Here is a 13306-nt window from a genome sequence, read left to right on the forward strand (position 1 = left end):
TAGAGACAATAATAGTGGCATAAAAGCATAAGAAATCCTCTGTTGCAGACAGTTGGATTCATTGATGGACCTCCACCAGTGCTGTTCCAGTTTCTGTCTTCTAGTTTAATTAATTTGTCACAGGTCACTGATGCACCAGGATCATCAATGAAGTTTGAGAGGGGGACATGTATATGCTGTAGCATTGGTGGTCATAGACAGCAGATTATTATGATACCTCACTCAAATATTAATAGTCAGCTGCTGTGCTCACCTACTGATGTGAACCAGCTTTAACCCCCACCTTGGTTGTCTTTGTCTCCCTGAACGCAACAGCCAAAATTATCCTAGTCAGAAATATGGCTAAAAGAGGGAATGATGAGAGAGTGCTATGTTAGGTCAGAATGTTTGAAAACTCTCTCTCTCTCTCTCTCAAAGCAGCTAAAATTGACCCATCTATGTATTCAGTTGCATAGGTTTAACTAAAAAAGAGTAATACAGTTATGTGGCACACTGTAGGTTAGTGATAGTAAGTTGAATACAAGGCAAGAAAGTGTATTTGTAGTATTTATCATGTATAATTTAGTACATTTAGTACTACTGTACATTTAGTAAGTTGTTTAAGTAGCAGTCTATATTTACAGTGCACTCCATTTATAAGAATCAACCGCATATAGTGATCAAAACTGCTGGGACAAAATCTTCTAACTAAAATACTCTGCTTGTAAGAATCAACCACTTATAAGAATCAAAATATCCAGGGCGGATGTGACTCTTATAAAAGGAGTGCACTGTATTTCCATACATCATACTACTTCTAACCTCGTTACCTGTTTAACAAGTAGAGGTGTTATCTTGGCTACACTAGAAAATGTACAGAAAAAAATGCAGAAAATTGAAAGTCTGTGTTATTTAGTTGTTAGAGTTAGTGCATAGGGCTGGGAGTTAGGACTCCTGGGCTCTAAACCATTATCTGCCAATAACTCACCATGTGATCTTGCACAACTCACATAACTTTTGTGTGTTTTAGATTCCCCTTTTGTAAAGTAGATGTAATAGCCATCTGATGACAAAGGTGCTTTGAGGCTTAACTGAAGAATGTTTATCGTGCACTTGGAGATTTTTGGATGAAAAGGATTATAGAAATGTTTTAATTATCTGTATTTAATGATTACATATAAAATGGTTAGACATTATTAGGTGTTAGTATTATTGTACTGTATCTGGTTTTGCCGCTACTAAATGAAATCCTTATCTCTATTAGAGGCTTAAGAAATTCACTAGTTGAATTTGTGTGTATGATGATGATCACTGCTGTCGCTGTACGGTGCTGCAAAGAATTCTGGGGCCTTGCAGTGTTTGCAGGCCTTCTTGTGAAAACCGTAGACACGGGAACGAGGGGTGCTGCAGCACCCCCAGGTTTTATGCGGGGTCCCGGCCGCCAGCCCCATGCTCCGACTCTGCTCCAACACTGCCTCTGCTCCCAGCCCCCAGCTCCCAGGGCTCTGCTCCAAGGGTCCCGGCTGCTGGCTCCCATGGCTGGGGCTCCATTTCTGGCTCTGCATGCGGGTCCCACCTGCCAGCCCATGCCCAGGGCTCCGCTCCTGGCCCCATGCCTGCCCCCCCGCTTTGGCCCCAGCCTTGACCCCCTTATCGCTGTCCAGGTCAGCCCCCTCCCGGAAACACGGCCCTGCTCCTGCCCCAGCTCTGGGCTATTGAGGGAGCACGGACAGGGGCATGAGGGGGCACGTGAGGTAAAAAGTTTCAGCACCCCCACTATTAACTGTTCCAGCACCACTAGTGAAAGTGCAGGATTTCAGTAGCATTATAAAAACTAATTTCCACTGAATGCATCCGATGAAGTGAGCTGTAGCTCACGAAAGCTTATGCTCAAATAAATTGGTTCGTCTCTAAGGTGCCACAAGTACTCCTTTTCTTTTTGCGAATACAGAGTAACACAGTTGCTACTCTAAAAACTAATTTGCACACCTTGTGATAATTTGCTACATTTTTTTGGTACTAGTTAATGAAAATGGGCAATAAACTAAAGTACACACAATGTCATTGCCATTGGCTTCAGGCATTAGATCATAGTTTCAACAACCTTTCTGTCCCTAGAGCTTTATTTTATTGCTGTAGCCCGCCAAACCAATCACTATTTATTACAAATTCAGTGCTGTCACTTTAAAAGACCATGGGACCTGTAGTGCTGGTGTAATTATGCAGGGTCAGAGTTGTGAAAACTGACATTTCAGAAGAATCTCACTGAGGGGATTCTTGAATTGTATTGAGAATTGGGTTTAAAGGGACAAGGTAAAAATTTATCCAAATTAAAAAACAAAAACAAGGACACCCATATGAAACCAGAGACAAATAACAATGGCTCCAAGATTGTATTTTCAAAATACAAATAGGAGCAGTTGTGTGTAAATATAAACATTCTCCAGTTCTGTTTCAAACACAGGCTTGCAGCACTAAAAATTGAAACTGAAACTGACTTCATTGGTTATCTTGTTCAAACCGAGACAAATGCAGAAAGTAAACAGACAATTAATAATCTGAGGAATTATTAATGTAGGTCAGCATATATGTTTTCTTTGTAACTTTAAAAAAAATGCCATGGTAGTCTGGAAAAATGAAGATTATGTGAGTATGTAGCTTTGAAAGAGACAGATCGCTGTCTACTGTGTATGTTTATGTTCATGTGCCTATACATGTAAAAGATGCATAGAATACATGTTGGATGTGATTGAAAGGGTGTATCAGTGTAAGACTGGAATGAGCGCAAGAATACTGAAGTCATGAGTGAGTTATTCAGGATATCCCAAACAAGTATAAATAAAACTTTGATGCTATAACACACCATCATGTATTCTTCATCTGCCATGCTTTATAGATTTTCTACTGTAGAAATGTACATAGTACCCCAATAACATTTTAAAGATGATCTACTGTGCTCCTCCACCTGTAAAACCAGACTCACCATCAGTCCTGCTGCTTAGGCCAGAAAAGGAAAGGAAGATTATAAATAATACATCTTAGAAACCTTTAAATTACCTAAAATAGTTTTGCTCTTGTAGACATAACGTGATATTTTATGACATAATGTGTCAGAATCAACTAGGGCTAGCAGCTGGGTACCTCCCCTTTTTTCTTCAAGAGCCTCTGTCTATTCCCACTTGTGGGATATGGTGCCTCTGATATCAAGTTGAGGAGCTATCTTGAAAACCATAGGTGGTGGGTATCATAGGCTGGGGGAGCCTGTGCCACCCCAAACAGCCTGGCGTGGCCCCACCCACGCCCCAACCCAAGCTCCTTCCTGCAGTTCCTTCCAGGTTCCCGGCATGCTCTTCTGTAGCTCAGACTGGCTGCGTTTGGGGCTGGGGCAGGCTGGCATGCTGCCAGGACTTGGGTGGCTGGCACTGGTGCCAGGGCTCTGCTGCCCGCCCGGCGCTCAGGGCTTTGGGACCGTGCCGCCTGGTGCTCTGGGGCTGGGATTGGGGTTGGAGGCCTGCCTGGAGCTGGGGGCTCTGTGGCCACTCTGATTGGCTGCCCGGAGCTCCGGGGCTGAGGGCACTCGGGTGGCCCTGGGGGGTGGCGGGGTCGCACAAGAGTGTGCTCCTGCAGGGAAGGGGGGGCAGAAAGGAAGGGTAAGGAGTAGTGCCGCAGGCAGAAGGGGAGGGACTGGGTTCTAGCCTTCTCCAACGGTTGGTTCACTGGCTGCCCATGTTGAAAACCCTTTGGAGGTCCATGAAAGACTTCGCCTGAGTGTGATGTTATCACCCTACTCTGTATAAGTGAGTGCACTCTTCCATAAATACCAACCATTAGCAGAAAGTGAATGGAATTCACTATAGGGTTTGTGTACATTGTAACGTAAGCCTGGGGTTAGTAGAACTCGGTATAGCAGACTCTGGTTTTGTTAACCTAGGGCTTGACCATCTACACTCATTTGTAACCCCAGGAATTGTTGAACCCTGGTACCAACCTGGGGCTCCAGAATCTACACTGCATTATGTGGATCCAAATCTAACCACCCATATCCCAGATTTGTGGCCACTGTCGCCCCTTTTTGGTGGTGCAATGTGGGAAAACTTGATTGTCCTGAGGACAAAGAAAATCGGCCTGTGGGATTGTGAAATACTTTTGGCAGAATCCCAGAGCACAAGTCCAGTGTGGTTGTGTCTACACAGCAAAGCAATAGAACTTGAACCCTGGGTCCTGGCTTGACTGAGGCTCAGACCTTCCCCTCCCATGAGGTTCTGGGGCCTGAGTTCATGTGAACCCTGGGTTAGTGTGATTTGTGTGTAGATGGCAAAAGGGTTAGGCTTGAGCCTGAATTCAAACCCTGGTCTTATGTTGCAGTGTAGACATACAGTTAGTGTCCTCAAACTAGATCTTCCCTTAGTCTATCTTATTATTGTTATTTTCTTGTAGTTAGTTTGTATAGTGTATGTAGGATAGTATAGCATACATACCCCTTGCCTAGGTGCATTTTTATGCTGAGGATCCTGAGTCCCATAAGCAAGAGGTGTGCTTCCAGTCCATCTGTTGTACAGCAGACCGATGCCTGTGTCTGGTGTCTTCTGTGTCTGGCAAGACCCACTCAGTAACTCTATGTATGGTTTGCTATAGCTTCACTCCCTGCACGTTAGGCTCCAGGCTCATCTGGCTTCTCAGTGCCTACAGCCTGATACTCCAACGGGCTGGTTGAAGGTATTGAGACCAGCCTCCCTGCCTAGGTCCTCGATGCAAGACACATTTTGCTGTTCTGGCCTCAACACTGCCTTCTGTCACTGGCTTGAGACCGGAATCTCTTCAGCCTTATAGTAGAAGATAATCTCTTGCCCAGCACCATCTGACAATACCAACAGCAATTAAGTCAAAAGTGGCACTGAAGACCAAACTGACACAGCCTGCTAAGCCCTCAATAGCCTTGGTGATAATGCAGGAAGCTCCCACATCAGCATCTACTTCTTATTGAGTACTGTTACCTTTGGCACCAACTCCAAATCTGTCCTCTACTGCCAGCACTTCTGTCTTGGTTTTACAGATCAGTGAAGATGCCTGTCGTGATAAAAGGGAAAAAAAGAAGCAGCAACACATCTCCTCATAAGATGGGCATAAACTTAAGAAAAACAGGAAGTGCCATCCCTCTGACCCCTGACAACACTCTCACCCTTTCTCTACCCGCCGTTGAAGCTGATATCTTGGCACTGACAGACTGGGATTCTTTACAAGTTTGGATCCTGATAATTTCACTCTCTCCATTCCTGAGTCGGGGTCCACCATTGAGGCTACTAGCTTCCCCATTGCATGCATTTGCATTGTTTGACTCTATGCCTGTATCGATGTCTTTGGTCTTGATCTAGAAATGCGTTGGGATTCCTTCAGCCTCCTTCAGAGATGAATGAGGATAGACCCACACTTCAACCATGAGACCTCTGTCCTTTTCACTTGTCTCAGATCCAAACATCATGGAAGAATCTCATGCTGGGCTCTCTTTAGCTTGTCATGGGAGGGTGCATACAGGACTTAATGAAAGCCGAGCTGGAGGCTGTGAGACTAGCTCTGGCACAGACCTCAGCACGGCCACCAATCGTTCAGTAAGCTTCATGGTGGTATCTGCAGCACAATAAAAAGTTAAGTACAACAAGACATCTTACTCTGCCCCTTCTGACAGGAAAGGGTGTAACTTGGATGATTATGGGATCAGAGCCTACTTGTCTGGCTCATTAGGCCTTCAGATGGCCAATATCAAGCTGCCATGTCCTGTTTCAGTTGTGCCCTGTTGGATGCCATGAGCCCCATCTTAGATTCCTTGCCTGAGGAGCGGAAGGAAGCAGCCATGGCCTTTGGCACCAAGGGTTGTATGCTCGCTAAGTACTCTCTAAGAACAGCATAGGAGGCCTTGGACACCAGTGCAAGAAAAGTGGCCAGAGGAATGGCTCTTAGAAGGTTCTCTTGGCAGAATATCATAATTCTATATACAATGATGATGCACATATTTTGATAGAACAATGAGTTTCAGCAGATCATGACTAGGGTGCTACCAAATTCAGGTCCATTTTGGTCAATTTCATGGACATAGGATTTTAAAAATTGTAAATTTCATGATTTCAGCTTTTGAAATCTGATGGTGTCGTAATTGTAGGGGTCCTGACCCAAAAAGGAGTTGTGTGTGGGGCAGGGTTGCATCACTGCTACCCTTACTTCTGCACTGCTGCTGGTTGCGGCGCTGCCTTCACAGCTGAGCAGCTGGAGAGCGGTGGCTGCTGGCCAGGAGCCCATCTTTGAAGGCAGAGCCACCAGCAGCAGTGCAGAAATAAGGATGGCATGATATGTTATTGTTGCCTGGGGTTCTTTCAACCCAAAGCTCTTGGTAACTTTTACTCTCTGCAAGGCGGTGTCAGAAAGTAAATCAGGGGAGACATGGGCGTCCGACTGATAGATGGCTGGCACAAACAGGACAACACAAGAGTGCTTTCACTTAAAGCTAAACTTTACTTACTCTCAAGCACTTACACACGACTGCAACAGGTTAGTAAAACACCCCCAACCCTCAATAATTACCGAAGCTGATTGTGTCTCTCTAGTGGCACAGCAGCAGCCCGTCTGCCAGTGGGGAACACAAGATGTATCCAGAGTTAGAGTCCAGTCCCGAAGAGTCCCCCTACCTCAAACTTTTCCCTCTTATTTACGCATTAGTAATAGAATGACATGTCCCTTAAAGAAAAGTTGTTAAGCAAGCAGTTCCAATGGGCAAGCAAGAGGCTCCTTCTGATTATTGATTAACCAGGTGTGGGTTTTTCCAGAATTTGCAGCCTTGAGGCCCCAGTAGACATTCCTGGGGCACATTCTACTCTTCTAAAATGAATGTATCAGCAACTTCAACACAGTTCTTATCAGGAAAGACACAGCGTCAAGCTGCCCTTTCTGTGGCACCCAAAACTCCCTCCCCTCCTGCCTTGGTCAAACTGAGACTGCTGAATGGCCAGTTTGCAGCCTGCTGATTTGGCTGCTTTTAGCAATAAGCCATAGTGGTTTCAGGCACTTTACTGGTTTGCCAAAGTCTCCCCATACAGTATTGCCACCCTTACTTCTGTGTTGCTACTGGCAGGGCATTGCCTTCGGAGCTGGGCACCCAACCAACAGCCACCTCTCTCCGGTTGTCCAGCTCTGAAATCAGCACAGAAGTAAGGATGGCAATACCATGACTCCCCTAAAATAACCTTGCGATCCCCCTGCGACTCCCTTTTGGGTCAGGACCCCCAATTTGAGAAACACTGGACTGCCCCGTGAAATCAGCATAGTATAGGGTAAAAGCACACAGAAAACCACATTTCACGGTGGGAGACCAGATTTCACAGTCCATGACACGTTTTTCATGGCCGTGAATTTAGTAGGGCCCTAATCATGACCTTTCATGTGATACCTTGCAAAGCATGGCTTGTATGAAATATTACAGCCATACACTAATGATGCCTTCCTGGAACTCAAATCTTGTTCTAATGAAGCTAATGGGCACTTCTTGTGAGCCTCTGGCACAAGACTCTCTTGCTCTCGACATTTAGAAATAAAAATAGCCTTCCTCATAACAATTACATCTGGTCGGAGGGTCAGTGAGTTTAGTGCTTTGATTGCCACGGTGCCTTATACTGTGATCCACAAGGACAAAGTCACCGTGAAGCCCAATCTCAGCTTCCAGGTGGTCTCAAATTTCCACTTATCTCAATGTGTTTCCCTTCCTTGGTTTTTCCCCATGTCCTATCCCCACCCAAGAGAAACTTGTCACCATAACCTCACTGTAAAGAGGGTGTTCTGTTACCTAGAAAAGACATTTAGAAAATCCAGTAAGTTATTTGTAACATATGGGGAGAATCTATTACTAAACAGAGACTTTATCACTGAATTAGGAGATGTATGGAATATTGCTACATTTTAGCTAGGAAACCAGTACCTGCTGGTTTAGAGACTCATTGCAAAAGAGCCACTGTAGCATCAATGGTATGCCTTAGGCAGGTTCCCCCAGGAGAATGCAAAGCAGCAACTTAGAGTTCTATGCACACTTTCACCAGACACTACCATCATGTTACCATCATGCTCCAATGCCCAGTTTAGGAGGGCCAGTCCATATTTAGCTAAGAACTCCTTTCCCTCCATCCTGGTAGGGAACTAATCTCCCACAAATGAAAATACACAAAGGCCCTCGAAGAAGAAAGAGGTGTTACTTACCAATAACTTCTGTTCTTCAAGAGTTGCCTCTGCATTCATGCTACCTGCCTACCTCCCCTGTGCCTTGGAGTTCTATCTGATATCAGGACTCTTCAGTTAGGCAGGAGGACCTGAAGTGGTTGGGGGATACTGTCCCTTATATACAGTAGGACAATTATATCACTCTGCAACTTGACAGAGGCACCATATCCCAGAGAGATGAATCTCCAAGAGCAACAGTTACTGTTGAATAACCTGTTTTTCCTGAATAGAAAGCTCCCACTTCAACCCCTGTGTGGTTAAAATACTGAACAAAATATTGCCCACCCTACACTTTAAACAAGTAAAATTTCAGAAGAAATGCCCCATTGGAGGGAAAGAAGGAAAACATTCTCGTGCATGTTGTTTTAAAAACAAGATGTTGACTGTTGAAGCTTGTCAGATATCTGGAATGTGAGAAAAAGTCCCAGTGGAAATGGATTAGTGGGCAGAGGGTGAAAGGGTACAACACAATTGACCACATGGGTACCACTCTGAGTTTGTCGTATGGGTCTCTGTAATAATAATAATAATAATTTTTTAAAAAGTATGTGTGGATCCAGTGGTGACAATTGAAAACCTTTTTCTTTTTGTATTTTGATGTCATTCTGTGAAGTCACAGTGCCAGAGATTTAACTTTAAAAAATACTAGATCTTTTCCCCAAATGTGTGCTCATTTTAGTTGTCACTACTATACATAAGAAAATATGCAAAGGGGGATGATTAATAATATTTATTAAATGCCAGCAATGTGCTCAGTCCTGTACAGGACATTATATAAATATTAAATATGATGGTTCAGTCCTCAGAGTAGCTGAAGGAAAGGAGGTGATTGAAAGGGTGCTCTAAGGAACTCTTCTGCTCCTCTAATTCTGGAGCTGGTGGGACCTGTAATGGCTCTTGATATAATTTAGAGTTTAAGGATTGTTCTAATTTGTGCCAAATTGAGTAGGTCCATAGGGTGGAGCACTTCAGTGTATCTCCTGGAGTATTCCATGCTCCAGTCTCACCTCTCCTCCTCCTCTCTATGAAGTGAGAAAATGAGTAAGCTGAACCTTTATGTCCCTTGAGGATTCCTCTACGTCAGAGTAAAACCTCAACTTTCTGTCTGCATCGTGGTGCCTTAGCAGGGTAAAGCAACTGGATATGACCAATTATTCAGGGGTTCCACCAAAAAAGCCATTGGGTAAAAGAGGTAGTGGGACTCTTCAGTTGTGCCCGCAGAATAAGCCCTGTCTATGTGATTCACTAAAACTAAACACTACTGAGAATAGGTTGTGCAGCTGTAGAAAATAAGTCTGAGCATGCTTACAGCTCTACTGGACTTCTCAAACTTGGCTTGGGGCTTGAGTATGCCCCTATGCTGTGTTAAACTAGTTGGGCTTGGTTCCTTCTTGGCTGAGAGAGAAAAATAATGGTGGTACATCCCATATGCCATGCTGAAGCAAGACCATGTACATCTAGGCCATTCCTGGCAGCTATTTGTGTAACCTGTTCTCAAAAATGTTCAGTTATGGGGATACCACAAACACCCTTGGAAGCATATACAAGTGCTTAACTATCCAATTTAGAAAGTTGTTCCTCACACTTAACCTAAATCTCCTTTGCTGCAGATTGAGCCAATTACTTCTTGTCCATGCTTCAGTGGACATGGAGAACAATTGGTCATTGTCCTCTTTAGAACAACTGTTAGCATATTTGAAGACTCAGTCTTCCTTTCTCAAGACTAAACATGGACAGTTTTTTTTAACCTTTCCTCATAGGTCAAGTTTTCTAAATCTTTTATTATATTTGTTGATCTCCTCTGGACTCTCTCCAATTTGTCCATGTTTCCTAAAGTGTGGCGCCCAGAATTGGACACAGTACTCCTGCTGAGGCCTCACCAGTACGAAGCACAGTGGGGACAATTACCTCCTGTATCTTACATATGATGCTGTTGTTAAAACACCCCCAAATATTAACCTTTGTTGCAACTGCATCATATTGCTGACCTCATATTCAATTTGTGATCCGCTGTAACCCCCAAATCCAGAATGACCACCTAGCCAGTTATTCCCCATTTTTTATTTGTGCAGTTGAGTTTGCTTTCCTAAGTGAAGTATTTTGCACTTGTCCTTATTGAACTTCATCTTTTTGATTTCAGACCAATTCTCCAGTTTATCAAGGTAATTTTGAATTCTAACCCTGTCCTCCAAAATGCTTGTAACTCCTTCCAGTGCCACAAATTTTATAAGCATATTCTCCATTCCACTTTCCAGGTCATTAATAAAAATGTTATAAATAATACTGGACCCAAGACAGATCCTTTCAGTTCCCCAATAGATGTGTCCTTCCAGTTTGACAATAAATCATTGATAACTACTCTTTGTGTACAGTGTTTAAGTGGTTATGAACCCACCTTATAGTAATTACATTTAGACCACATTTCCGTTGTTTACTTATGAGACTGTCATGTGGGACTGTGGTAAAAACTTTACTTAAATCAAGATATATCACTTCTGCAGCTTCCCTCCCCAACCCCATCCACTGGGCCAGTAATCTTCTCAAAGGGCATGGCTACACTGGAAACTTCAAAGCACCGTCATGGGTGCGCTCCAGCGGCAGTGCTTTGAAGTGCGCTCGCTCGCGAGCCCTGGGAAAGAGCTTTCCCGGAGCTCCTGGCAATCCACCTCCACGAGGGGATTAGCTCCGAGCGCTGGGAGCCTCTTTACACTAGCGCTTTAAAGCACTCTGACTTGCTGCGCTCAGGGGCGTGATTTTTCTCACCCCTGAGCCAGGAAGTTAGAGCGCTATAAAATGTAAGTTTAGCCAAGCCCAAAGATTCAAATTAGTTTGGAAATAGAAAGAAATAGCCATATCTTTATTAAACAAACAAGAATGTAAACAAATGAAGGAAGGCAATGAACATAGTCTTTCCAGCAAAGGGGAGTTGTAATGGCTCAGCCCAAGCATAAGCCACACGTGGTACTGAATGGCAGACACCAAGGTCATAACCAAAGTCTGGGTACTTATTCAGAAATACTATCCGGCTTACCCAGGCATGTACCACAAGCCATGTTCCACCTCCACAGAGATGGTTAGAGCCACTACTGAGAGGCTCCAGGCAGTCTCCGCCAGTGGGTCTCTTCGTCAGAGCTGCATATTGAACCAGGGGCAGTGGAACTGGTAGGGCAGAGGGGCGCAAAGTAAACATTGTGGGGACTGAATTATGTTTCTGCCTCCATATCCATGCTTTGGTCCCAGCTCAGCTGTACTTCCCCTCTGACACCACCTTATACCACCCAGTTCCAGTTACTGCCTCCTCATTGGCTGATGGTTTGGGAGTTGAGAGATAATCAGGTTCTGGGCAGGCACTTCTCCAGCAGTGTGTGGGGACAGGGCACACCTACACCAATCAGGAGGTAGCAACTGTATAATCACATGGGGGGCAGAGGCAAGAGCAGGACCTGGAGGTGCAGGAGCAGCCACTGCAGTGCCCATGATTGGGCTGAAAAGAAGAAGTCAGGGTGATCTCTCCCCCTTCTATTCCTCGACACCCACCCATTCATGTTGTTCTTCCTCTGCCTCTACGTTGCATCCCACATTTATGGGAGATAGATACCCCTTCTTTCCTACTGTGCCGGCCAGAGCTGCTGAATAAATTTATCTTCTGCAAAGACCATGTCCGCACCAAAGTTGCAACATAACAAACTTGAGCTAGTGGAAACCTAAATAGGATTCTAGCTTCATCTGAACAAAAAGAAAATGCAGTGGCTAGTCAACATAACAATAACATACAGTAAGCAATTAAATGGCAATACAAATATCCCAAGGATAAGGGACAACTGCTTGGCTAAGACATCTCCCAAAACACATGGATGGTGGGAGGATAATGTGAGTGGCCTTTTGCTCTTCCCCCAGTTTCTCATAATGAGGCTTAATAAGAGGGCTTCTTAGAGCCAGAGATATGACCTTTGGTAGAACTTGACACAAAGCTGGACTCTGATTGGTCCAGGATAGATAAGGAGCCCTTTTAATCCATCCAGGGAAACCCCTGGCAAATCCAGCTGCCCTGTGAATGGGTGAGACTGGTTGATGGTCAGGGCGGTCAGGCTTAAAGGATGACAGAACTGAATTAAGAATGATTACTTAACTTGCTTGCTACTACTGAAAGGTAAACACCATCATTAGCATTCAAATATTTAAAGAGTACAGTATTGTTGAATTCTATCCTGAAAATTGCATATCTGTACATGTCAGTATTTGGAAAATGTTGGTAATTTGTATAGGAATTCATCATTGAAAGCAAGTGGGTTAAATGTGACAGAACACTAATACTGATGAATGTCCTCCTTTGTTGTTTTGTTTCAGTTTACAAGCCTTGCGAAAGGAAAAGTCCCGAGATGCTGCTCGCTCTCGCCGGGGAAAGGAAAATTTTGAATTCTACGAGTTGGCAAAGTTGTTGCCGCTCCCTGCAGCCATTACAAGTCAGCTTGACAAGGCATCCATCATCCGACTTACAATTAGCTATCTGAAAATGAGGGACTTTGCTAATCAGGGGGATCCTCCATGGAACTTGAGAATGGAAGGACCTCCACCCAACACATCAGTAAAAGGTATGAAAATAGCATATTGTTTAGTATGGATTGTGGCAGCCTGTAGTAATATCTAAATTGAAATTTTTACCATCATCCTTTCTTCTTTCCCTGCATATCAAATCCTTTAAAGGGATACAAATGTGGAAATCTGAGGTCTGCATGAGAAAGACACCATGTGAAGGTGAAATAAACCTCTTATTCTATTTATATTTTATTTTAAAACAAACTTGTCAGTATAACTATGATAGCAGTAAGGTTTCTGGGAGATGGAGATTAAATGATTTGTTGTAAAGTGATTTGCAGTTATTGTGTTTTTTTTATTTTCATACTGTACAAAAAGATGATTTTGGGTGGAGCATGGTAACATTTCTTGGCTTGGGGTCATTAATTGTATGGTATATTAAAAACTGAATTCAGGTTAACAGTAAATTCAAGCACTTCAAATTTTGTCAGTCACCAAAATGAAGACCTGAATTTCATTTATTTTCTTATTGTTA

General features: G+C 43.8%; 1 protein-coding gene across 5 annotated transcripts in view; it reads left to right on the plus strand.

The window, feature by feature from the left end:
- The window catches only part of NPAS3 (neuronal PAS domain protein 3), an 844272-nt gene that overhangs the window by 241852 nt on the left and 589114 nt on the right, over positions 1–13306 (plus strand). For 4 of the 5 annotated variants that reach the window (XM_073348988.1, XM_073348990.1, XM_073348991.1 and 1 more), the window contains 2 exons: positions 12583–12827; positions 12940–12990. In XM_073348988.1, coding sequence (XP_073205089.1) covers positions 12583–12827; positions 12940–12990 — 296 coding nt within the window. The remainder of the gene's footprint in view (positions 1–12582; positions 12828–12939; positions 12991–13306) is intronic. The other variant, XM_073348989.1, reaches the window with a different exon arrangement.

Source organism: Lepidochelys kempii, chromosome 6, assembly GCF_965140265.1.
Source record: "Lepidochelys kempii isolate rLepKem1 chromosome 6, rLepKem1.hap2, whole genome shotgun sequence".
Classification (NCBI taxonomy): domain Eukaryota; kingdom Metazoa; phylum Chordata; order Testudines; family Cheloniidae; genus Lepidochelys; species Lepidochelys kempii.